This window comes from Delphinus delphis, chromosome 17 (genome assembly GCF_949987515.2).
Source record: "Delphinus delphis chromosome 17, mDelDel1.2, whole genome shotgun sequence".
Lineage (NCBI taxonomy): Eukaryota > Metazoa > Chordata > Mammalia > Artiodactyla > Delphinidae > Delphinus > Delphinus delphis.
The window spans coordinates 6,356,344-6,383,723 of NC_082699.1; the positions used below are offsets into that span (position 1 = coordinate 6,356,344).

The 27,380-nt window shown below is 43.6% G+C and overlaps 1 protein-coding gene across 3 annotated transcripts in view; it reads right to left on the reverse strand.

The window, feature by feature from the left end:
• Positions 1–27,146, reverse strand: part of NSMAF (neutral sphingomyelinase activation associated factor) — a 61,175-nt gene extending 34,029 nt beyond the window's left edge. For all 3 annotated transcript variants that reach the window (XM_059994680.1, XM_059994679.1, XM_059994678.1), the window contains exons 1-8: positions 27,044–27,146; positions 12,549–12,638; positions 9,428–9,506; positions 9,263–9,330; positions 9,147–9,183; positions 3,046–3,096; positions 434–505; positions 78–125 (exon numbers count right to left, since the gene is read on the reverse strand). In XM_059994680.1, coding sequence (XP_059850663.1) covers positions 78–125; positions 434–505; positions 3,046–3,096; positions 9,147–9,183; positions 9,263–9,330; positions 9,428–9,506; positions 12,549–12,638; positions 27,044–27,102 — 504 coding nt within the window. In that variant the 5' untranslated portion in view covers positions 27,103–27,146. The remainder of the gene's footprint in view (positions 1–77; positions 126–433; positions 506–3,045; positions 3,097–9,146; positions 9,184–9,262; positions 9,331–9,427; positions 9,507–12,548; positions 12,639–27,043) is intronic.
• Between the last annotated feature and the right edge of the window lie 234 nt (positions 27,147–27,380).

Below are 27,380 nucleotides of genomic sequence, written 5' to 3' on the forward strand. Positions count from 1 at the left end.
TGGATATAAGGATTTATAAGTGACATATCAATACACGTTCATTCACAATAAAGATACAGATCTTCAGAAACTCTTACCATAGCAGTTTGGTCCCCAAGTTTGTCCAGACAGGATGCTCTGTGAAGCTACAATTATATAAATACACAAGAATTTATTTTTTCTCTCAGATGCTTTGAAGATATTTCCTTAGAAACAATGAAACACAACCACCATTCTGTTACTTAGTAACAGGTAAGAATAACTCTGATATATGTATGGCTTCTGCCTAATGTGTAGTTTTCAAGTTCAACATATTCAAGTAGATCTGTTTCAGATTTATAAAAAAGGTTATGGTTTTGGTAAGACATATGAGTATGAAATTCTTAAAAAAAAAAAAAAAAAAAAGTTTATGCCTCAGTTTGCCAGTGCATGTCTGAGAAAAGCCCTGGCTTACCTGAAGCAATGTCTCCACGACACCTTCCACCTTCCCTGAAACATCCAACTCGAAGACATATTCCATTGTGCCCTAAAAAAGAGGGAGACCAAGCACGTCAGGCCCCATCACTTTAAGACATTTGCAGCCCCCTGCTGGCCTGTGCAGGGACCTGCCTGGCGCGCCCTCCCTCCGCCCACACGGAATGAGCGCCCCGGGGGAGCAGAGTCTGTTGGATTTGGGCTGTATTTACTATCTCCTTCCTTCTGCTAATTTTGGGCTTAGTTTGCTCTTCTTTTTCTGGTTACTTGAGGTGTGCAGTTAGGTTTTTTAATTTGAGATCTTCAAGGTAAGCGTTTAACACTAAACTCCCCTCTTAGGACTGCTGTTGCGGCATCTTTGCAGTTTGGGTATATGCTCTGTTTTCGTTTTGATCATCTTGAGGTTTTCTGGTTTTGGTTCTTTTACTTCTTTATTGGAGTATAATTGCTTTCCGATGTTGTGTTAGTTTCTACTGTGCAGCGAAGTGAATCAGATGTATGTACACCTATATCCCCTCCCTCTTGAGTCTAATTTCTTTATTTCTTTGACCCATTGGTTGTTCAAGAGTGTTGTTTAATTTCCACATACGTGTGAATCTTCCCGCTGCTATGGATTTCTGGTTTCACTCCACGGTGGTTGTAATTTTCTTAGATTTGTTGACTTGTTTTGTGACCTGACACGCGACCCGTCCTGGAGAACGTCCCGTGTGCACGTGAGAAGAGCATGTGTCCTGCTACCGTTGGGCAGGACGTTGTGTGTCTGTGAGGTCCATCTGCTCAGAGTGCTGGTCGAGTCCTCCGTTTCCTGAGTGACCTTCTGTCGGGATGATCTACCCATGACTGAAGGTGGGGCACGGACGGAAGTCTCCTCTGTCCTGTGCTGCTGTCGGCCTCTCCTTTCAGTCCTGTCAGTGCTGGCTTCATACACTCAGGTGCTCTGAGGCTGGGTGTGCAAGTGTTGTGGCGGTTAATTTTATGTGTCACAAGCTGCACTCTTCTCTTTCCCAAGGGTGAGTCTCCTGGGCTGTATCTGCCTGTGTCTCTGGTGCAGGGTCCCCTGGAGCAGCTGCACAATGCCCAGCTCTTTCCTGTTTTCAGGGGTCCCCAGGCATCTAGAGCATTATGGGTCCTGTCAGAGGTCCAGGACAGGTGAGACAGAAGCCAGTCCCTCAGGCAGCTGCCCCCAAAAGCCAGAACATTGGACCTACGGTCCTGTCTTGTCTTTCCCTCCCCAGGGAGAAGATGGGAGCTGGGAGTTCCCTCCAGTCACGTGGCACAGTGCCAGGGGAGGGACTACGGTGAGAGGATGCTACAATGTTCCCACAGCTTCAGGTTGGCTCATTTCATGCTCACCTGGGGCGCAGGGCACTTTTAACTGGTTTCTGGATTTCTCACAAAGGGAACTGAGTCAGTCCATAAGAGGAACAAGGGTCTGGGCTTCCTAGTCTATCAAGTCTCATCTCCAAGGTCAAAGTCACAACCCCGCCCCTTTAAACCTGAGAATCCTTTGGTGTCCTAATTCACAAGAGCTTTTCTTTGCTTCAGAAAACCTTACTCATTTCCTTTTATGTAACTTTTCAGCAGCTTTGCACTTCCAGTGGGTGACAGGAGAGCCTCTGCAGGGAGAGTACACCAGGCAGCGGTTCTCAACTTGGGGGGCAGGGGGGCGTTCCGCCACCCTTGCAGGGCACTTGTCAATGTGCGGTGCCACACAACAAAGGGGGACAGTGCAGAGGGGGCACCCGTGGGTGGGAACAGCCTGTAATGTAAGCGACAGCCCCTCACAGTGAAGAACCGTCCTTCCCAAAGTGCCAACAGCACCACGTGTGAGTGACGAGGTCGCAGTATTCACCGTTTCTGAGTGACTGGCGCATGCAGATATTTCTTGTACATGAAACTCAGAGGGGGCTGCACGTGGCTGGCGCGTCCCCCCCCCCCCAAGCTGCTGAGAACCCGCAGGCTGGCCTGTGACCGGAACTGCCATCCAGCCTGTCGGACGTCTGCTCGGAGAGGGTGGCTTTTCCTAATTCAGAGGTGTCGTGTACAGGAGCAGTAGTCCCATCTCTAGGTCTCGTAAAAACTCTTCTGCTACGAGTTATCCCTTTACTGCACACTAAGCTGCAGCGTAAAGCATTAATTAAAGCACAGAAGGGTTGGCTGTAACGTCTAGTTACAAGTCTTGTGTTCACGGCCCCTCAGAGCTTCTACCCAATCAGCAGCATTTATAAACTATTACTGAGCTCTTAAATAAGGGTATTTTATAGCCTATAAGTAGTTCTCAAACATTTAAAAGACGTTCTCATTGATATTCAATAAATAATCTTTTAAATGATGCATATTCTGATTTCAACTTTTAACCTAATAATTTAAGCTTTTTTTTCCCCTAATAGACACACCTATTTTGAAGTTAAAAAGTTAATTGAAATCTCTCGGACTAAAGTCTGTCATTCCCTTGGTATTTTGTTATAACTGCTAGGGAAGAAGCTTTTAAATACCCATTACATTGCATTACAGAAGTTAACAGAGACACAGAATCTTACTGCTCAAAATCACTATGTAAATTGTGGGGGATAAATGAAAAGCTTTACTTACCCTTTCTATTTTATATGGTGCAACAATGTTGTGTTCTTTAATGAAATATACCTGAGAAAGACAAATCAATACTTGTAAAATATTAAACATTATCACAGTAATGAGTTACTGTTAATTAGGATGTTATGAATCAAATTTAAATCATGGTTACATAATCTGTTTCCAAAAGCACTTGCATTAATATCAGTATGGCTTTCAAATTCTGATGTTAAAATAACAAACATCAAATTAAAAAGAGATTCATCAAGGCAACAAAGTAGCAACCGCTGCTGGATAAATACAACGTCTAAGATGTTTTATGAATGTCATCACTTGTACCCAGTAACCAGACAAGTGAAGGAAGCTAATCTAAGGCTGATTTTCTAAGAAATGAGTAAAACAAAGTCACTGCGGTATGAAATACATTCATCAACATAAAGAAAACTCTCCTCTAGACAGACACACACGCGCACACGCACGTGTGCACGCGCACACACACACACACTCCTCTTTATTCTATCAGCAAAAGTATATTTGGAAGCAAAACTCTAAAAGCCTGAAGAACCATAACATATTTCTGAAACACTGTGACCTGGTAAGTAATCAAAAAACACAAAAGTTGTGTTTATTTGGTTGTGTGCTTAACCCAGGAAGCTTAATACTTGAAAGAGTAGCTTGTATCTAGTCACACCTTGCTGTAAAGCTGATTTTGAGTTTGACATGAGACCTCTTATACAAACTATTGAAAGGAGGTGGGAGGATTTGGGGGCTTTATTCTTAAGTTTATTAAAATTATACTAAAATGTGTGTGTGTGTATATATATATATATATATATATATATATTTTTTTTTTTTTTTTTTTTTTTGCGGTACGCGGGCCTCTCACTGTTGTGGCCTCTCCCGTTGTGCAGCACAGGCTCCGGCTGCGCAGGCTCAGCGGCCACGGCTCACAGGCCCAGCCGCTCCGCGGCATGTGGGATCTTCCCGGACCGGGGCACGAACCTGTGTCCCCTGCATTGGCAGGCGGACTCTCAACCACTGCGCCACCAGGGAAGTCCATACAATGTATATTTTTATAATGGAAACCATACTTTCAACTGAAGAAGGACCTACTCCTTTCAAGAGAAGGACTTTCTAGAATAAAGCGACAGTGTAGAATGATACTCTAGACATAATGAGAATACAGGTGTGGACGAGAATCATCAGTCGTGGTGCTCCTTCCCCAAACAGATGTGGCCATAACTGCTCTCATATCCGCCAGTCAAAGCAGCATGAAGTCAAAGAGAGCCTCTGAAATGCTTTCTTCCCTAAAATTATTAGAATCGTGGAAGGCAGACTTAGAAAATCACCTAATCTGATATCTCCCAGGCTTCATAAAATAATTTTCAATATGCATTAAAAAGAGTCAGGAACAAGAGGGCTAAGTGATCCAAAAACCACCGGAGGCTCTCTGCCCCCGACCATTCACCCCTTGAGAATCTCAACGCTTCGCGCCCAGTCCTATAGCGTAAAGAAATCTCTGCATCTGTTTCCCACAGCTCTTCCCACGCCTGCTCGATCACAGAACGATACTTTTCTTTGAACACTTCAAGAAGCTGGAGATCCGCAGAGAGCGGAACCAACGCTGACCTCTACCCTTTCATTTTCAAGGTGAAGAAGGTGAGATTCACAGCAAAAAGGCAGTGGTAATGAGCTCTACTCCTCTCTCATCTATAATTTTTTAAAGATCTCCAGATGAATTGAGTACAGCTAACCCTTGAACAACATGGGTTTGAACTGCATGGGTCCACTTACATGTGGATTGTTTTCAGTAAATATACTGGAAAAGGATGTGGAGATTTGGGACAATTTGAAAGAAGATGAACTGTGTAGCCTAGAAATATCAGAAAAATTAAGAAATTGTTATGTCATGAGCGCATAAAATATACGTAGATACTAGTCTATCATATCATTTACAACCATAAAACATACACAAATCTATTATAAAAAGTTAAAACTTATCAAAACTTACGCACACGCTAACAGACCGTACATGGGTGGCACCAATCTTAGTCGAGAGAAATGTAAATAACGATAAAGATGCAGTATGAAATCACAGCTGCATGCGTTCGCCGTAGTTCACACTGTACCACGGTCATAACTTCATAGCCGCCTCCTGTGATACTGCGCTGAGGTCAAGTGCTGAGAGTAACCTCAGAAGGCCGCGGGACGCTATTCATCTTTGCGTGAGCAGCAGGGAATCGGGCATCACAGTAAAAAGTGGTCCCTCCTGGTTCTTGTGCATTTTTCATCGTGTTTAGTCTAAGATCACAAACCTGGAATAACACCACGGGACCCACACGAAGTGCCACTAGTGATGCTGGCCGTGCTCCCGAGAAGCAAAGTCACGACGTTACGAGAGAAAGTTGAACTACTTGATACGTGTACCATTGATTGAGGTGAGGTCAGCCGCTGCGGTTGCCACCATTTCAAGATAAATGAATCCAATGTAAACACCATTGTAAAAAGGAAAAGGAAATTCATGAAGCCATCTGGCAGCTACCCAGCAGGCGGGAGAGCCTGGCACCTTTTGTGAACTACCTTTTTATCACGTATTGAAAATGCAGCTTTTATGTGGGTGCAGGGTTGCTGCATGATGACTAACATGGAGTCATCATATGACAACTTAAAGCAAAAGGAAGGTGAAGGATCTAAAGCTGGAAAAGTTAATGTCAGCAAAGGATGGTTTGATAATTTTGGAAGGAAATTTCGCTTTGAAAATGTCAAGATAACAGGAGAAGCAGCTTCTGCCAACCAGGAGGCAGCAGACGAGCTCCCAGACACCATTAAGAAAATCACTGAGGAGAAAGGATATCTGCCTGATCAGGTTTAAATGCAGATGGAAGTGCCCTCTTCTGAGAGAAAAAAAAAAATCCACAAAGGACGTTCATTAATAAGAGACACGAGGACCTGGATTTAAGGGCAGGAAGGGATAGGCTAATTCTGCTGTTTTGTGCAAATGCAATGGGGTCGATGACCAGGACTGCCCTGATCTATAAAGCTGCTGACCCCAGCCTTGAAGGGAAGAGGGAACCCCAGCTGCCAGTCTTTTGGTTGGACAACAAGAACCCTTTTTCTGGATTGGTTCCATCGATGCTTTGTCCCGATACAGGAAGTATTCTGCCAGTACGGGACTGCCCTTTAATGTTCTTTTAATTGGACAATACCCCTGGCCACCTAGAACCCCATGAGCTCAACACCAAAGGTGTCAAAGTGGTCTACCTGCCCCCAAACCCAGCATCTCTAATTCAGCCTCTAGATCAGGGGTCGTAAGAACCTTTAAGGCTTATTACATATGGTACCCTGTGCAAAGGACTGTCAATGCTGTGGAAGAGAAATCATGAGAGTCTGGAAGGATTACACCATTGAAGATGCCATGGTTGTTATAGAAAAAGCCATGAAAGCCATCAAGCCAAAAACAGTACATTCCTGCTGGAGAAAACTGTGTCCAGACGCTGTGCACGACTTTACAGGATTTACAACAGAGCCTATCAAGGAAATCATGAATCAGATTACGGATATGGCAAAAAGAGAGAGGGGGTGGAAACGTTTCAAGATTTGGATCTTGGCGAAATTCAAGAACTAATGGACACCACACCCGAGGAATTAACAGAAGACAACCAGAGGGAGATGAGAGCTCCCAAACCAGCGCCAGATGATGAGGAAGAAGATGTAGAAACAGCAGTGCCAGGAAACAAACTGACATGAGACCACCTAGCAGCAGGCTCTGATTTCTGAGGCTGCTTTTTCACTTCTTTTATGACGCGGACCCTTCTATGACACAGGCGCTGGAACTAAAGCAAACGGCGGAAGGAGGATTGCTACCGTATAGCAACACTTTTAGAGAACTAAAAAAGCAGAAAAGTCAGCCAGAAATCATGATGTATTTCCGTAAAGTTAAACTGAATGTGTCCTCTCCTGCCCGCCCCGTCCCCCCCATATCTGCCACCTGCGACAGCAAGACAACCCCCCCCCGCCCCCCGCCCAATGTGAAGACAGACGACAGGAATGAAGACCTCTGGGACGCTCCACTTCTACCTAATGACTAGTGAACAATCATCCTGCCGTGCAGTTAATAAACTCACCTGTTGTGTTTGTGTGTGTCTTCATGTGAACATCTAATAAGCACGTGGAGGAAGCGTATGATACGTTTCTGTGTTCATCACTGTCATCACCTAAGCGTTCATAGTGTAGAACATCGTGTGCGAGACTTGTACTGAAGTGGACAGCCTACCCTTGCATAGGCATAAGGGGAGTGATTTTAATATAAGACTAATCATGTGTTAGTTTTCTGGTTTCATAACTTTGCTTTCAAAGAATTACATTACTGTTCAGATGTCTTTCTCTATCATCACGGGTTTAAAAAAAAAAAAATGTAATCATGTTTGGGGCTTCCCTGGTGGCGCAGTGGTTAAGAATCCTGCCAAGGCAGGGGACACAGGTTCGAGCCCTGGTCTGGGAAGAGCCCACATGCCGCGGAGCAACTAAGCCCGTGCACCACAGCTACTGAGCCTGCGCTCTAGACCCCATGAGCCTCAACTACTGAAGCCCGCGTGCCTAGAGCCCGTGCTCTGCAACAAGAGAAGCCACCGCAATGAGAAGCCCATGCACCGCAACGAAGAGCAGCCCCCACTCGCTGCAACGAAGACCGAACACAGCCAAAACTAAATAAATAAATTTTTTTTTAATTTTGAAAATTAAAATGTAACCACGTCTCCATACTGAATTATGAATCTGATACGACACTGTGTGCCGTAACACTTTCATAACGATTCACTCAACAGTGTACAGGCCGGGCTACTGGGAAGCAATCATATTGATGACACAGGCTACGATAAAGCAGTCATCCTGCTGCTTCTTCATTATCAGTGCATGAATCATACTGAATAACACGTTCCTTTTTCACATTATTCTTTTTTTTTTTTTTTTTTTTTTGCGGTACGCAGGTCTCTCACTGTCGTGGCCTCTCCCATTGTGGAGCACAGGCTCCGGACACGCGCAGGCTCAGCGGCCATGGCTCCCGGGACCAGCCGCTCCGCGGCATGTGGGATCTTCCCGGACCGGGGCACGAACCTGTGTCCCCTGCATCGGCAGGCGGACTCTCAACCACTGCGCCACCAGGGAAGCCCCTATCTTTTCATTTTTGATGTCTAATGTTAGTAACACATCTAACATCTATAGTGTTTTGTGTCACATTAAGACAACATTGATGTCGGTCCTGTCATCTTATAAACAGATGACATGAACTTACAGTATGCATAAGTACAGTAGATACTGCAAATGCATCTTCTCTTCCTTATGATTTTCTTAATAACATTTTCTTTTCTCTAACTTATTGTAAGAATACAGTACACAATACATATAACATACAAAATATGTGTTATCAACTGTCTATGTCATCGGTGAGGCAACAGTAGGCTATTCATAGTTAAGTGGGGGGAGTCGAAAGTTATACATAAATCTTCACCTGTTTGTGTGTGTGGGCGTGGGGGTCAGTGCCCCAAACTCCCACTTTGTTCAAGGGTCAGTTGTGTATGACGGGAGAAAAAACATGTCATTTATCTCTGTATTGCCAGTGTTCACACAGTACCGGATGCACAAATCTATATTGAGCAAATGTGAACTGAAGCAAAGGTCATGACCCCAAGCATTATACTGTAATTAGACAAGGCTACACATCCTGAGCTGTGGCCTCGGTTGTCACCACGAGCCCCTCTGAGCTCACTGAAGCGGGAGGCGCTGGCCTCCCACCTTCCAACTGCAGTCCTTCATCTCAAGCCTCACGCACTGTCCGGACTCCTCAGGACGGACCCACACAGCCTGCAGGTACCACACGCTTAACGAACGTTAAGGAACGCATCAGGCATCACAGCTTCTAAGACATACCGTTCTCAATGACTAACTTTAAAAGGATTTCAACATCATTCCCTGTGGCCTTCGTCTGAGATTTCTACAAATAATTTCATTGTGCTTAAAAAAAATGTGTATATATATGTATGCATATACACACACACATATGTATGTATTTATTCATTTAAATGTTCGTTCAGGTTAGAAAAAAATGTTTACTAGGTGCTTCTTACCTGACTGAAAGTGAGTGAGATCCCCCCGGATACCGCCCTAAAATGCAGATAGAAGTTATTAAATACATGTCATTTTTTGGTAGAAGTAAAATGACACGGTTAAGACAATGACATACTTTGCAAAGTGTCCAGTGGCTCCATTTTCTCCATGTTTTCCTATTTTTATACAATCTCTCAAAGGAATCTGGAAAAAATTGAGAGAGAAATATTATAAAAATAAGCCAAGGTAAAATATATACAAAAAATAGAACCGTTTCTGTTCACACTTAAAATGCATTTACCTTAATGATGGGCTGGGATGTTGCATCCGGTTCAAAAATAACTGATTTTGAACATATTTTTAAGGAGCCTCTGATTTTCCTAGAGATGAAAGTACAAAAGGTTATTATTAATGAACGTAACAAAAGTCACAAAAGAATCATAATACATTTTAACAAGAATGTAGATGACTGAAGTATCAACTAACGAAAGATCAACAAAGGGTATGAAAGGTTGGAAAATATAGCAAAAATATTTTCCTCATCTCCCCCTCCCTAGAGGTTAAAGAATCTGCATGTGTTGTAATACGGTCTCACTGGTTGAGCACTGTTGCATGTATTTTATTCGCATTACTTCATCTGGTCCTCACAACTACTGTGAAAGGGAAACAGTTTTCTGATCCTTAAGAAACGCTGATTCCATCCTGTCTGTGGTAAATTCTTTTGACTTTTAATTTCCTATATCTTAAAGAACGATTCAGAAAGCAATACTAAGCATGTAACGTTGATTAGGTAGGAGATTTTTTGTTTTCTTATTTATAATCATGCAAGAATAACAAGAGTTTGAATTTAGAACCCAGAACGCTTTTACCGGTGATTCTGGGGTACATAGGAATTCCGAGAAAAACTGGTTCTATGATGATAAGCAATTTTAAAGACCATCTGCCTACTACTATAATATCAAATAAATCAGTTATCGGCTTCACCATTCTCCTCCTTTCTTGGGACACTTATAAGGCGCCAATGAGTTTTGGAAAAAGCCTGCCTGAGCATGTTAGAGGCCCATGTGCCTCACTTGCCTGAAGCCAATAAAAATCTACACACTTGATTGTCTTTTATTGACTAGATGACTTTTATCAATTGATCAAACCAAGGCAATAACTTATTATGTAATCAAAACACAGGTTAAGAAATGCTGGAACATCATCTTATAAAAAAATCACCTTAAGATTAGTTTCCAAGAGTATCTACAAGTGAAGCTCTAAGGATCTTACGTTTTTTAAAATCACTTGTATGACATCTGGACTTTTTCTCCAGTCATTCCTCAGTGTCCTAGTAAACGCTTCTTTTTTTTTTTTTTTTTTTGCGGTACGCGGGCCTCTCCCCTTGTAGAGCACAGGCTCCGGACGCGCAGGCTCAGTGGCCATGGCTCACGGGCCCAGCCGCTCCGCGGCACGTGGGATCTTCCCAGACCGGGGCACGAACCCGTGTCCCCTGCATCGGCAGGCGGACTCCCAACCACTGCGCCACCAGGGAAGCACGTGAACGCTTCTTACTCTGGCCGTTCCAGGGTCTCTTAACTGAAGCAATTATGTTACTTATACTCTAGAAAGACCGACCTGCTCTTCCTGCTTCTGTACCCCACCCCCACCCCCCAGGCCGAGTCAGTTCTTCTTCTATCAAAGAAATCTCACATTCTTCCTGGCTTACAAATACGCCAATGGTGTTCTAACCCACAGGATAAAGTCCCATCACAATCTGAGGAAGGCCTGCCTCTGTGTACGTAGATAATATGTACCCAGTGCACAAGAAGGCTGGTCATGCTGAAGGTCATGATTTAGCCTGCAATTCTTCTTCCTCAAAAGCTCTTTTGAATTTTGATTTTGTATCATTTCTTTCCATGCTGTTATCTGCATTTACTTTCCTAACACCCTAAATCACCTGATAATAACTTAAGTACTTCTATGGCAAGTACTAAACAAATACAAATAGAATAGAAAATTCCCCAGTATCAATCACCTAGTTTCTGCAGTTGTTAACATGCAGTCATTCTTGTTTTGTGTACAACACCTCAGAACCCTGCAGGATTTTAGATAAATTCCCAGACACCCTATACTTCATTTATATATACTTTAACATGAATCTCTGAAGATAAACTATTTCAATAAATGACCTATCACTGTCACACCTAAAAAAATTAATAATTCCTTAATGTCATCAAGGATACAGCCAGGATTCAAACTTTTCTATTTCGTAAGTGTGTTCTTATAGTTGGTTTGTTCAAGTTGGAACACAAAGTCCATATTACATTTAGTTGACAGGTCTCTCAATATCTCTTAATCTAAGGCAACTTTCATTTTCCCGCATTACGAACTTTGCTAAACACATCTCTGTGGTTTTCCTCTATCCCATTTCCTTAATATAATTGGTAAGATTAAAAGACTTGACCAGCTGGGGTTTGATGTTCTGGTAAGGGTTCGTCAGAGGCAGTGCACATGTACTTCCCTCGTATCAAGAGGCCACAGTGGCTTCAGGTAATGCCTATCTTGATATGTGCATTAAAAAATTTCTCAGCAGCTTTTCATCTGCTGTTTTAGCAGCCACTGAAGATTCTGTCTACATCAGAGGTTGGCAAACTTCTTCTATAAAGAGCCAGATAGTAAATATTTTCGACTTTGCAGGCCATTTGGTCTCTGTCACTATTCAGTTCTACTTCCGTGTTGCAGGAAAGCAACCACACACAATATGTAAACAAGTGGGTGTTCCAATAAAACTTTATTTACAAAAACAAGTAGCAGGCCAGATCTGACCATCGTTTGTCGACCCCTGATATAGATCCATTATTCACTAGGGGTTGAAATTTTTAACATTCCCTGTGTTTATTATCTAGAATTCATCAACAAAGAGCAGCTTTAATTATCTGTGATTTGGTTACCCTAAAGTACAATTTGTACAAGGAAAGCAGGAAAAATGCTCGATTCTTTACGTTTATCAAGTTTTAGAAAAATGAGTTGGTGTCCTAGTACCTTCAAAGGTAACTGATATACATATATATACACACACACACGAGAAATAATATATTTATATTACATATATGTCATTATGAACTCATGGATTTGAGCCCTTCTGATACATTTCAATCCACTGCCCTCATTATTCTTTTTTGGTGTTCAATCTGTCCCATTTTTTGCCCAGCTCTTCAGGGTGGCCTTGTGCCCTTTTAATTCACAAGCAGTCATTTCTGATACCTTCCTTTCTTGCCAGTCTGACAAGATGGTCCAGGCTCACCTCCCACATTTCCTCCCCTGACTTAGACAAGTCTCTGAAGAGCCCTCGTTTCTTTCAGTGGAGAGTAGCATTCAGAGTAGCTCACTGCTACTGAGTTCTCACTAGGCCTTTTCAGAGATCCGAAAATCTTCCTTACCTTTCATTCTGACTGCCCTTGTGCTGAATATGATTAGCTGTATGCTGTTCAAAGTAGTACTCCTCCAAGTTAAGCAGCAGCAAGGAAAATCTAAATTTGGGAAAAAAAACAAAACCGCATGTTTATTTTTTTTAAGTATAAGAAAGCAGAATATTTCAAGCATGTGTTCCCAAAGTGCTTTTCCATCCATTACATCAACAAACACTTACTAAGTGTATATTACATGCCAGGCACTCTTCTCTATCAAGACAGACCTGCCCAGCTATGCCAAAAATAAAATAAATAAAATTGTTTACCAGGTGGATTTATTATTCCTTTACAGAAACTCCAAATTTCATGAAATAAAACCATGTGTAAAACAAATAGCTGGTGGGCACCTCCTCTGTGATGACCTAGATGGGTGGGATGGGGGTGGGTGGGAGGGAGGTCTAAGAGGGAGGGGATATATGTAGACATACAGCTAATTCACTTCACTGCACAGCAGAAACTAACACACCATTGTAAAGCAATTATACTCCAATAAAACAACAACAACAACAAAAGTTACTGTTGCCTGAACAGAGCTCGGAGCTTTCCCACCTACAGAGTGTTCATCCTTTGTTCCCCAGGACTACACACGAGGCTTCCCCACCCCCTCTTCCCCACCACAAACCATTCTCCACTGTCATGGCTGGTGGGTGGGTGAGTTTCTCTTGCTACTTCCACAAGACCAGTGCCTCTGAGAAGCAGATCTTTAGATATTCCTGTTATAACCAATCTAAGGCTTTGTACGCAACAGCTATTTAATAGATAAAACGAGTAAGCTGAACCCAATGGGAATCAGTTCTTTTTAAAGCTTTAAGTGCTTTAAACTTTTAAAAACAAAATAAAGTAACAGAAAAAGTATTAATTTAGTTGCATGGCCACAGAAACAAATATATGGCGAAGAACTGAAAACAACTGTTTTGTTTGTTTTGTGGTAAGGACCAGGAAACATCAACGGCACCCAGAGTCACGGGGAGATGTTTTCATGAAAAGTGTGGTACTTGAGATGTGTCTTGAAGTTCCGGTGTATTACAGGAAGGCATCTCGATTAAATACGGCAGAATAAACGGCAGAATAAACGTAAGTGTTTATTTCTGCTCCCTCTGGAAAAACACTACAATGTGAACAAAAATATTTTTAAAATAGTAACCCCCCACACAAAAAAGAGTAAAACCCACAGACTAATGGAAATCGGAGAGACATAAAAGCAGATGAGAGATACCTATAAATTTGTGAGACGTGGAAAGCAGAGGGGAGGAATGAGCAGTGATCAGAAGCTGGAAGAGCAGATGCCTCCAGAAAAAGTACAAACCAGGAGGAAACCACAAGTTCCACAACCGCAGGTACCAGGTACCAAGAAGGTAGGGATGGAGCCTGGGGGGATGCTTGAAAGTCCAAACGAGGCCAGCAGCTGCGATTCCTCCCCGATGCTTCTCCCTACACATGGTTTTTCAACACCAGAATTAAACAAGAGACTCCAAACTAGGCACCAAGCACAGTGCAGAGCAGCGCCACTGCATGAAAAGACAGTGATTACACAGAAAGCAGGAGGACATGTAACACTCCAAGCAGCAGACTGTGGGTTAGTTCTGGAAAAAACTAAATAGCCCTAGAGAAAAGACCTATGGATACTAACATTTCAAAGAACCGTCTACAACATCATCCCACAGTGAAGCCCAACAGAAAAGGCCTGCCCACAGTGACACAGAATTACGTGCTTCACCCTTAAATATGAACGCACACCCCAAGATCACCAGCCTCTAACGTGAAAGAACTAGACCAAACAAGCAGAAGAACACAGCGTGAAGGACTAGAGACAATGAACAGAAGAAAAGGTCAAAAGACTCTAATTAAGATCCTCACAAAGAAGAAATTATATCCATGAAACAAGATACTGCTTGCTTGAAAACAAACTGGACCAACAGAAAAATAACTCATAAATTAAAAATGATGACAGCGGGAACTAGCCTTACCATCAAAACAGGCAATTTTTATTGGCCTGTTGTACATTGTAAAATCCATGAGCAAGAATTCATCACAGGCTAAACTGCCAGAGGTCAATGTAAAATGCTCACTGTTAACACTTACTCTGAATTTCGGAGCAACCACAAAAGTTCAGATTGGTAGGAGCGGCCTCTGATGCCCGAGATAATTTCCAAGAAGGTATGAATCAGAGAGATACTAAGTACCTTGGCCCTTACTTTTAGCTTGTATTAATAAGTTGAAACCTTTTGCTTGGGCTGGAGCTATGCAACCGTCTCTCCTTCTTCCTCTCCCCACTCCTCCTCTTAGAGAGAGGGTAAAATAACTATTCATCAATAAGACAATGGCATAATTTTGTTGCTATCAAAATAGCCTTCATATGGGCTTCCCTGGTGGCGCAGTGGTTGAGAGTCCGCCTGCCGATGCAGGGGACACGGGTTCGTGCCCCGGTCTGGGAAGATCCCACATGCCGCGGAGCGGCTGGGCCCGTGAGCCATGGCCGCTGAGCCTGCGCGTCCGGAGCCTGTGCTCCGCAACGGGAGAGGCCACAACAGTGAGAGGCCCGCGTACCGCAAAAAAAAAAAAAAAAAAAAAAAGGCTAAAATAGTAAATCTTAGGTGTGTGTTTTTTTAAGCTTTTTTCTGGATTTTTAAAAATTTTATTTAAGTATGTGTTTTTTATGCCAATAAAAATATAATCACATCAGCTATTGTATGACTAAAGTCATTATTTTGGTAAATGAATTATATCCTCCTTAATTTACTAATATGCCTATTTTGTAAGTAATGTAAAACACACGATAAAGGGATATAACCACATCATTATTCAAAGGATTAAGAAACTTTTCTGAGTTTATTTTTTTCTTTTTACTTAAGTATTCAGTTATACCTGCTTGAAAATTTTTGTATGTAAAAAGTATTACTGTAAAGTTTCATGGTGTTCTGAACAATGATTTTCAAAGTGCATTCCATGGAGTAAAACGTTCCAAGTTTTAAAAAAAAAGTAAAAATAAAAACACTTTTATAATTTTATGATCTCCCTCATTAGTGATGTATCAGACTGTAAATTATCTCTTTAGGAGACTCGGGGCCCTGCTCCTGGGTATTCCTTAGTTTACTTCATCTTTACAGAGGTGTAGTGACTTTTTCTTTAGATAAACTGACTCATTCCGCAATTTAACTTCCCTGAAAAAGATGCTGTCCCATCCTCATGTCACCTAAATTGCAAAGCATACTGTTCAACACTTAACCAACAACGTAAGACAAGTTCACCCCAGGCCAGCCCTCAGAGTTAACCCTGCCTTCACGGCTACCCAACAATTATTCAACACTCTGTTGATAAACAGTATTTATAATGGAGCCAGAAGATTTTGCTAGTCAATCATTTCTCTAGTTGGAGATGTAAAACTAGATTCACCGTGAAGAGGATTGTGAGACCGCAGGAAGGGCCAGGACACCTTAGTGACATGTGCACGGCGGCAGAAAGGGCCCGAGTGGCCTGTATTTGCATCTCTCCTCTGAACACCCCACTATCCTTGGATTAAGCTAGACTGTAGGGCCCCCACTACCTAGAGAGCTGGTTGAACTAAACTGGGCATTTTTGGTAAGCTTCATAAAATGGCCTCTGAAACAAGGAATGAATTAAGAAAACGTTTAAGAGACAAGAACACTGTCCAGTGACCCACTGTTAGAAATGTGCCCCCAAGAATACATCTGACAGCAACCTCTGAATAGGCAAACGAATCTTACCTAACTATACGAACATCCATTTCTCCTTTCTCAATTCTGCTATTAAGACATCACAAAACCAAACCTTATTCTCTGCGAGAGTTCAGCTGAACGAAATCGACTGCATTTTCCTGACCTACCAGTCAGAACTCTGTCAAAAAAGATCAGATTAGCATGAAATGACTTCATACTGAATTCATGCTGGAGACGGATGACAACTTCCTCTCCTAGCCGTTTATAAAAATCTGTCTGATCCAGAATTAGCACTCAACCTACTTATGCACATATGCTCTTTCTGCACCTTTCCAAGTTCCTAGATCATGGAAACATGCTGTGGTTCCAAACTCAAACTCTCCCAGGAGTTTACACCAGGAGACCCAGGCACATGGGTGTCCTCTGCATCTTAACCCATCTTCTGAAAGTCTAGCCTGTCACTTTCAGTCTGATGGTATCATTAATAGAATACAAAATAAGAGCCACTTCCTCTGTCGTGAGTAATATTTTACACTGCTGGGCTGGGCCGGGCCCTAGGCAAGAGCCTAGTTTTACACACAACTTCAGGAGACTTAAAAAAAAAAATATATATATATATATATATTTTAACCTGTAGCATCGTTTAAAGCAAGCACTCCTCTGGGGCTTTAACTTTCTTGATGCTAACTTATAGGACTGTGATATCCTCTTAATCTGTCCTTGGTTGTTGCCTTTCTTGTTTTATATATATATTTTTTTAAATTATAAGCTCGGAGGAATACTACGTGTACCACCATTCTCTGTTTATTTGCTTGTCTGATTTTTTTTGTAACTCTTCACCAAAGACCATTTGGATTGGACGTTCTGAATTCTATTTCTGACAGTTTGACAAACTTCCTAGGTCAATATCCTTTTCAGAACTGTCCAGTAATGATCCTGTTTTATTCCCCTTCCTGGAAACTTATAATATCTGCCTTCTGAAAAATTTAGTTTCTATGCATGTCAGAATCCTCCTTAATCCCCCTGGGCTTCAACAATAAATAACTTGATACCACTGCCTTTTCTGATGGTTTCTGTCATTGCTACTTGCTTAATGACTCTTTAATACTCAGAATTTTGAAAAGTTCTCAAGCTCTCTGCCTTAAAATAATTCAAAATTTCAACAAGGGAAGGCAAGGAACGGGAATTAGATCTCATCAAGCTTCGGCTGGGTGAGGCCTCTCATTTTCTGTGTTGCCACTTCCTGTTTTCAATCTCCCTCAGGTACACATCCACCATTTTTTCCCACCCACTTGGGTGTCCTGTAACAAATGAACACAATTACGTTATCTCTGTTCCTCTTTCCCATAAGTCCTCCGGGTCTTTCCGCGTGGTTCACGGACTCCCCTGCAGACGCAGATCTTCAGAGCCCACTGCCTCACCTCCTAATGGGTCTCCCCTTTTTGAACAGGTCTACAGCTTTTTAGCACTAGATTCTGATCTTGAGTCCCATCCCATCAAGCTTCAGTGACACCTAAACACATATTAATCCCCTTTTGTAAGAAAACTTGACTCATTTTATGATCCATGTTCTATGCATTTTTGCATAGAGACATCTGAGTGATTACATATTATTTCTAGTCCCTGAACCAGTTGTTTTCTCATGTAAATTACTGGCCCTTCCACCCTGGAGCAGCATTTCATGGCTGTCCCCCAGGGTAACCAATTTCACTATTTCATCTGGCCCTCTGACCCCTTCCCTTGGGAGTAAGTTTAAAACTCTATCAGACCCTCGGAAATTACGTTCTCCTTTGACTATGTGAGACGCAGTTACTTCCTGGCCAAGATGGCTCGGATACCGAAATGCCTTTCACTGACACCATCCATAAGCCAGTTTCTATTTTCACGTCTCAACAACCTGTGAGAACAAATGGCCACAGTATCACCTAAGCTCTCAAAGTCTTTCAACTTCTTCACCAGGGGTCACAGCCCCAGGGAGGATACTTCCGTGAGCCTTCTCTACACTACCAAGAAGATAAAAGCTGGAAGATAAGTTTGAAGGAACAGACAAGGAATCTAGATGAATGCTTAATTACTGTAATCTACAACAGTGCTTCCCGAACTTCAAGCATCTGGGGATCTTGTTAACATGCAGATTCTGGGGGACTTCCCTGGTGGTCCAGTGGTTAAGACTCTGTGCTCCAATGCAGGGGGCCTGGGTTCGATCCCTGGCCGGGGAACTAAGATCCCACGTGCTGTGTGGTGCAGTCAAAAGAAAAGAAAAAAATCAAATTTTAAAAAAAAGACAGAAAAAAAAAGCAGATTCTGATGTGGAAGATCTGAGTGGAGCCTGAAATTCTGTATTTTCTAACAAGTTCCCAGGCGGAGCTGAGGGGATGGCCCATGGACCACCCGTAGTAACAGGGTACTAATGTCACCATAAACCAGGCGTGGAGCGTTCCTGAATCGTAGTAAGTTTCAGAGATACCATAAAACAAGCACTGGCCTAGGGTTTACAACAGCAGCAGCACGCTGTGGTAGAAAAGCGGCTGGACTGGCTCGGAGGACATCTGCTCTAGGCTTGGCTTTGCACATCTAGGCTTTGGACTTTTAGCCAAACACTTTGCTTACTCAGGCCTCCAGCTACAAAGTGAGGGGAGGGAGCTATAGATTAGATTACCTCAAGAGTCCTTCCTTAACCAGTGGGTTTATAGATTAAATAAACCTAGGCCTAAAGAAATCAGCAGGAATTCCATTTCAGGCATCAGGGCAGATGAGATGTCCAAAGACATCTCGATACAGATCCTCTAAAACTGCTGGATAAATTGCTAAAAATTTCAAATGCTCGGCTGAGGTGATAGAAAAGTAAGGGAAAGTCTTAGAAGAGAGAAACAAAAGCCAGCAGGCACTGGAGCAGGCTTTTCCCAACTCTGAGTAACAGAGCCTGAATTCAGGAGGGGACAGTCATGGGGGGAGGGGGAGGGAGTAGAAAAAGCTAGGATCCCTAAAGTAACACCCTTTGAGGGTGGAAATAAAAAACCACCCACCCTACTTCCCCCAGAGGGATATGGTAGGACCCTGGCTCTGGGCTGGGGACAAAATAAGTTTCCTTTAGAGCCTGAAACCACAAGCCTGCCTTGACACACATCTGGGGTTAGAATTCACACTACCTTTTTAGCCGAATAAAACTCAAAACAAACCACTGTGGTCTCTCCCCCAACCCCAGGCAGATATACACGCAAACACTTTCTGGGAAAATACACTTTAAATTCAGATCTCCAAGAATTCCCGAAAATAACTCAAGGAACAAAAAGGCCACAATCCAAAATCATAAATCAAGTGAGGAAGTAAGATTACTGAATGGAGGTCAGTACAAGAAGCAAACTACTCAATGAAACCTGTAAAGGCTACAGATAATTATTTTCTGTATCTGATCGTTACAAGGATAAGTTTAAAGAAATAGAAGGACATCAAAAGTACAAGAAAGGAACACACTTTCATCAAAAATGATCAGGCAATTGTAAGCAACCCAAACAAAACTAGAAAATTTAAAATATAATAAGTGAAATTAAAACTTTAGAGGGATAGACAGCAAATTAGGCAACTAGAAGAAAAAAATAGTAAACTGTAAGATGGACTTAAATAAGCCACAATGCAGCACAGAAAAAAGATACGTATTAAACAGTCATTTTGAGATATTAAAAGAATGGGGAGAAGCAATATTCCAAGAGCTAAGGGCTTGGCTACAAATTTTCCAAAACTACTCCAGCTTTAGGAACCCCATCCAGGAGAGATGAATAGAAGGAAATGTCTGTATAGACAAACAGCAAAACACTACAAAGAAGGGACCTTAAAAGCAGCCAGAGAAAAGGCAGATTCCTTACAAATAGCAGTGAGACGAATGACAGGCGTCTGTTGCAGGCTGGTCTCCCAGAATGGAAGCTGGCCACCCACAAAGCTCCAGAGAGACCCGCCCTGACCTGCGGTAAAGGCAACAGTCTGGGTCAACAAGACTGAACCCCTGGGACTTCCCGGGTGGCACAGTGGATAAGACTCCGTGCTCCCAAGGCAGGGGGCCCAGGTTCGATCCTTGGTCAGGGAACTAGATCCCACATGCGTGCCGCAACTAAGGAGCCCGCCTGCCGCAGCTGAGACCCAGCACAACCAAATAAATAAATAAACGCATAAATATTAAAAAACAAAACAACAACAAGGTTGGACCCCAGTACCTTAATCATGCCAGAGGAAGCGTTGGCAGCTCCCTAACCATGAACACAGACACGTGAACCTACCCGACCATATTATGCAGACCCAAGTGCAATACTTAGACAGCCCCCAGTCAAGCCAGGGAAGGGACCAGGCCAACCCACACACAGCCACAAATGTCGCACTGGGCCTGGCGAGCAAGGTTCCATCACAGCGTAACTCCGCTGTGTCCCAGCCCTGGGTCACCCCATGGGGTCCAGGCTTCTGCTGGAGTCTGCAGCCTGACCCTGCCAGGGAGCTAAGAGCCACACCAGGAGGGCACGGCGCATCTGTCACTGACCTCCCTCTCCTGTGCTGAGTCTCCCCCACCAGTGCTGCCCCAGCAAAAGCCTGACGCATATTCCTGGCCATTTGCCTTCCTTTGCAGAATCTTCAAAAGGCTGAGAGAAGTATACATCCAGCAAAACCGATTTTCAAAACAAGGGCAATATAGGGACATGTTCAGACAGACAAAAACAAACATAGTTTACTATCATCACACCCTCATCAGGGGAACTTCTAAAGGACGTTCTTCAGGAAAGAGAAAATTCTGTAGGGAAGATATTATATGCAAGAAGGAATGCCAAGACAATGGTAAATATGCATGTAAACTATACAAGCATTAACTAAATAATTATAATGTCTAATTTGTAGGCTTAAAATATATTGAAAATACTGGACAATGACAGACTATAATTTTTTTTTTTTTTTCGGTACGCAGGCCTCTCACTGCTGTGGCCTCTCCCGTTGCGGAGCACAGGCTCCGGACGCACAGGCTCAGCGGCCACGGCTCACGGGCCCAGCTGCTCCGCGGCACGTGGGATCCTCCCGGACCAGGGCACGAACCCGCGTCCCCTGCATCAGCAGGCGGACTCTCAACCACTGCGCCACCAGGGAAGCCCCAGACTATAATTTAAGATGGGCCAACAGGAATTGTTCCAAGGTCCCAATATTGTTAGGAAGGAGGGTAAAGAGAATGATTAGCCTCACACCTTAAGTTAAATATAAATGTTAAAATTTCGAGGGTTAGCACTAGAGAAACAGAAACAATTTGTAACTCCCACACTCTTTTTTTTTTTTTTTTTGCGGTACGCGGGCCTCTCACTGCTGTGGCCTCTCCCGTTGCGGAGCACAGGCTCCGGACGCGCAGGCTCAGCGGCCATGGCTCACGGGCCCAGCTGCTCCACGGCATGTGGGATCTTCCCCGCCGGGGCACGAACCCGCGTTCCCTGCATCGGCAGGCGGACTCTCAACCACTGCGCCACCAGGGAAGCTCACTCCCACGCTCTTCAGGACAAATGAAAGGGAACAAGGGGATCTTAGTTAATCCAAACCAAGGAAAAATAAGAAAAAATTAAAGAATAAAAAAGTAAAAATGATTCCAAATAAATTGGTAATATTAACAAATGTAAATGGACTAATCTGTCAAGACAAGAAGTATCAGAACAAATTAATAAAAAGTTCAACTACAAACTATTTATAAGAAATAAGCCTAAAATCTAAGGACAAGAAAAGTTGGAAGTAAAGAATGAAAAATTATATATAATGCAAATAACCAAAAGAAAACTAATATATTAATATCAGACAAAATAGAAAAAGAATCATTACTAGGAATAAGGAGTCATTATCCATTGATGAAAGATTCAATCTGCTAAGACATCAATTCTAAGTTTAAATAGACTTAATAACATACCCTGAAAATAGTTATAGCAGAAATTGATAGAAATACAAGGTGAAGTTAGCATCATGAACCCTCTCTCAATCAGAAAAAATTCATTCAAGATCTAAATAACTAACAAGCTTAACGTAATAGATATATATACAGAATCCTGTACCAATATTAATATACATCTATTTTCCACCTCACATCAAACATTTGTGAAGATTGACTACATACTAAGTCATAATACAAAACTTCAAAGTATTAGTATTATACAGACCCCATTCACTGAACACACGTTAAAAAATTAAAAAAACAAAAAGATAATTTGCAAAATCCATGAGTTGGAAATGTTAAATATCTGATGAGAAAAAGACGAAATCACAGTGGCATTTAGGAAAAACCCAGCGATGAATTCCTTAAATGCCCATTTTATATCACATTTGAAAAACCATACAGCCAACACACTCAGAATCCATTTATGGGAGATTCTGGTGTCTTCTTAAATGGTAGCCATTTTGGAAGATGCTAATTTGAGACAGTAATAAGGGAATAAGATGGTAGGCTAGTAACGCATTTTGGGTAAAGCCAGTATAAATTCTAAGTTAATCAAAAAATTAGCAACACTTATTTCCACTTTCACTGTTTTTTTGTTATGTAAGAAAAGTAACTATGATGTAAAGAAATAGGATTTATGTCGATTTCTCTCAGCCCATCAGCAGTCCTGACTAACTGAGCGCTGATTCTGCAGTTTACCTCCATTTTCGACACCTGGCAAATCCCAGAGAGGTATTCAAGGAATAGGATGACCAGTCTTAAAAACGAAAGATTAAACCAGAGTCTAGCAAATCACTTTGCCACCTCAGCAAGTATTTTCAGTGTAACAAACACAGAATCTATTGACAAAATAAACCTATTAAGTAAAAGACATTTAATATCAGCCAAGAAATTTAATATCAGCATAAGCAAGAGAATTATCCACACATGGCATGTCTGAAGCAAAGAGGAAGTCTAAGGAATGCCTGTAGAACGATTAATGCAATATGTGAGCCCAATACAGAACTCATAATCATCACGTTTTATCCTGGAATGACAACTTACAAGCCACAGCTAAGCAATTTGTTCTGTGACACTTAGAGAGAAAACGGACTCTCTTCCAGTGGGGACATGCCTCAACTATCTCAATTTCTATATCATCCAAAACGAAAACAGCTGTGGTTCCCCCACACCACTCCTAGATGTGAACGTAACAATATACAATTAGCTTACTCCTAAATCTTGAAATAGAAATATCTTAAGTAGCAGCTGTTTGTAGAATACCCTCGTATGCTAGCCCACTGTACACATCTGCCTTTCCCGACAATTCCAAGGGAAGCGATGTGAATTGTCTTTTTAGATTTGTTTGCATTTATCTTAACACCTGCAATGGACATTTTAGAACACCAGTAAGATCAACATGGCTCCTTCCCACTAAGTCTTAAGCGGGATAACACCGTACTTAATCTGAATAGCCGGTACCTCTTGTTTTCTAATACTGAAAACTACTCAGAGCATTTCTTTACAGCATCACCAATAAATGATACCACTGTATAGTCGTTTAAATCAGAAACCTGAGAGTAGGACTGCTAGGTTTAGCAAGTAAAAATACAGGACACCTAGTTAAATTTGAATTTCAGATAAATTACAAACATTTTTTAGTATAAGTACGTACCAAATATCACATGGGACATACTTATATAAAAGGTTACTCACTGTTCATCTGAAATTCAAGTTTAACTGGGCATCCTGTATTTTATCTGAGACCTCTAAGCTGGTATTCTTCCTCTATTACCTTCTACATGCAGTCCACTCCGCCAAGACCTATCAGTGCTACTTCCTAAAAACATCTAAAATCCATCCACATGGGCTTCCCTGGTGGCGCAGTGGTTAAGAATCCGCCTGCCGATGCAGGGGACACGGTTCGAGCCCCGGTCCAGGAAGATCCCACATGCCGCGGAGCAACTAAGCCCGTGCGCCACAACTACGGAGCCTGCGCTCTAGAGCCCACGTGCCACAACTACTGAGCCCATGTGCTACACCTACTGAAGCCCGCGCGCCTGGAGCCCGTGCTCTGCAACGAGAAGCCACCGCAATGAGAAGCCCGCACACCGCAACAAAGAGTAGCCCCCGCTCGCCACAACTAGAGAAAGCCCGTGTGCAGCAACGAAGACCCAACACAGCCAAAAATAAATAAATAAAAAATAAAAATCCATCCATTTTTCTCCATTTCTTCTGCCACCACCTTGGTCTAAGCCACCAATCTAAGAATCTCCCAACAGCCTCTCTGCTTCTACTTTTGTAGAAATATCACTTATTCTAAATATATCAGCATTTATTTCTCTTAGTGTGAAGCTGATGCTAACTTCAAGCTTCTCCTTTCTGGATCATTATTGGGTAGCAGTAGAAATCTCAAATCACTAAAGCAGCGTGACAGGGACCAATGAAACTGCAACTCTGAAGAGGTGAGGCTTTCATGGTGACCTCTGAAACAGTTCCAAGGAAAGTAACAGTTCTCTTGGGTATGCCGGAGTCAATGACCTGTCAATCAGTTTGCTAAATGGTGTTTATTGCCACAAAGAGATAAGCTAGGGGAAAAAACCTGTGCAGCCAAGGTAAATTTGGGGCTCAATAAAGTTGGTTTAAAATACTCATCTTGGGACTTCCCTGGTGGTCCAGTGGTTAAGAATCCATCTTGCAATGCAGGGTACGTGGGTTCGATCCTTGGTCAGAGAACTAAGATCCCACATGCCACAACACTACTGAGGCCTTGCACTACAACAAGAGAGCCCATGCGCCTTAACTACAGAGCTCATGCGCTCCGGAGCCCACACGCCACAACTAGAGAGAAGCCCGCGCGCGCTGCAACAAAGAACCCACTGCAACGAAAGATCCCATGTGCTGCAACTAAGACCCAATGCAGCAAAAAAAAAAAAAAAAAAAAAAAAACCCACCAAATAAATATTTTAAAATAAAATAAAATACTCTTGTCTTTCAGAGAGAATTCTAAGATTTAGAAAGAGACTGCTTGATTGTGAGACATATTCCTGTCATTTAAACTGCTATTCTAGGGACACCATCCTGGTTAGTGTACCCATCAACCCAAGGTTGCAAAGCCACGGGGCAGGGCATTAGAGAATTTGGGCAGTCAGGAAGTAGGATTCAAATAAAAATATGTAGCACTGACTTTTTCCAATTACCGATGCTTAAGAACAGTTGCTGCCTCCTGACTGATGAATAATTATTTTGTTGTGAGAGCTACAGTCATCCCTGAGGGCTGCTAGCCTGTCACGCTGCCCGATCAATGGATACCAACAAAGCAGCTTATACACAGAAATGCCAGGGCGGACTTTAAGATTGCTGTGACGCTGCAGAGCTGCACAAGCTAACCCAATTAAACACAAATTACTGTCGCAGAAATAACTGGCAGGTCTAAAGAAAGCAGGATTCCCTGTATACCAAAGAAGCCATAGAATTGTTACAAATGACTCCTAGATCATAGAACATGATGGCAACTCAAGTGTTTCAAAGTTCTTACAATGTAAATGTGAACATTCATCTATTTAATACAGAATACCAAGTCTTAATGTTGTTGGTACTGAACAAAGAAACTATTCACGCTCTCTCCACATGAAACAAGCATTACAGACGAAGTCCCAAAAGCCTCTTACAAGAGTGAGTTACTTCATTCAGGATCCAGTTATCACTACTCAATAAACAAGCCTGTCTGTGGATAAAGCCTAATCACGCTACCAAAATCGTTCTTGGAAGCCCTATCCAAGATACGTTTTTTTGGTATATCTTCTTCTCTACAGTGGAAAATGAAATTCCAGGCTATGGATATCCTGGCAGAGGCCAACATTAGAGATGAGAAAAGGGTATGAATGTTTGCACCGGGGTCCAGTCAATCCCCATACAAAGAAGTGTGGGCGCTGCAAGATCGCACAAGCCTTAAAGTCTGCACTTGTTATCTCATGTACCATCTGCTTCGTTGGTCCCCACTGATCACACAACACCAGGGCAGGCTAGCAGCACTCCGAGATAACTGGCTCCCACATCCAAAACACTGTGTAAAATGACTCATTCCCAGCTCCTTTTGGCACCTGGGACCACAGACCCAAGGACCAGCAAGCTGTCTCACTAGAAAAGCCCTGGAAGTCTACTTAGAAGTGAGCTTTCTCATAAGGGACTTCTTCCCTTGGAGGCTGAGGATCAGAAACTCTTGAACCATAACTGCTTCGAGGCCATTTCAGCCTTTGCTCGTGGGACCCCAAATCCTCACCGGGATGCCGGTGATCCCGACTGTCGTGCCTCAGCGCTCAGTTCAGAGCCTTCACATGCACTTACAATAAGGTCCACTGCTCGGCAGACAACGTCTGGCGGGCTGGACCCGGGCTTTTCTCAGAATCAGGCCTCCCTCAGAGGCTGTCTCCCAGCCCAGGAGGGCAGGGATCTGCCCAGGCATTTGCTTGAGGGCTCAAGTCCGCGGTAACAAGGCGCGGTGATGGGGGGCACCTGCGTCTACCCCGCAGGCGGGGGGTCCCCGAGCCGCGCGGTGCCGCCCGAGAGTACAAGCCGGCGACAGGGGGCCGAGCGCTGGGACCCGACGCCTGGGGCCTGGGGGGTGGGCGTCGGGGGTCCGCCGAGCCCACTTACACCCCACGCCCCCACCCACCCCCGCGCGGCCCCTTCCGGGTGAGCCGCGCCGCGGCGGCGGGACCCGCGTGGCCGGCCGGGCTCCGCCTGCGCTCGGCTCCGCCGCGGGATGGGCCCCGGTCCGGCTCCCGCTGCTGCCCCCGCGGCCTCGGGCCCCCAGCGGGCCCGGCCTCCGCCCGCGGCTCGGCTCTTCCCCGGGGCCGGGCGCTCACCTCTCCTTGGAGTAGAGCTGCAGCTGCTGCTCGCGCCGCTTCTTCCGGATAAACGCCATGGAGGGAGGGAGGAAGGGCGGCGCGGGCGGGCGGGGCGCGCGCGGCTCCGGCTCCGGCTCGGACTCCTCCGCTGCGCCGCCGGCCGAGGAGGTCGGGGAGCCGCGGAGGCGGGCCCGGCAGCCGGCCTGCGAGGCCCGGCCGGGAGAGCACGCCTGCGGCCTGGCGTCCCGAGCGGCGGCGCTGGCGTCCCGGAGCCCACGCTGCGCCCGGCGTCCGGCAGCGCTCACCGCCGCATCCTCTCGGCGTGGGGACTCGGGGCGCCGTGACTCAGGCCGGA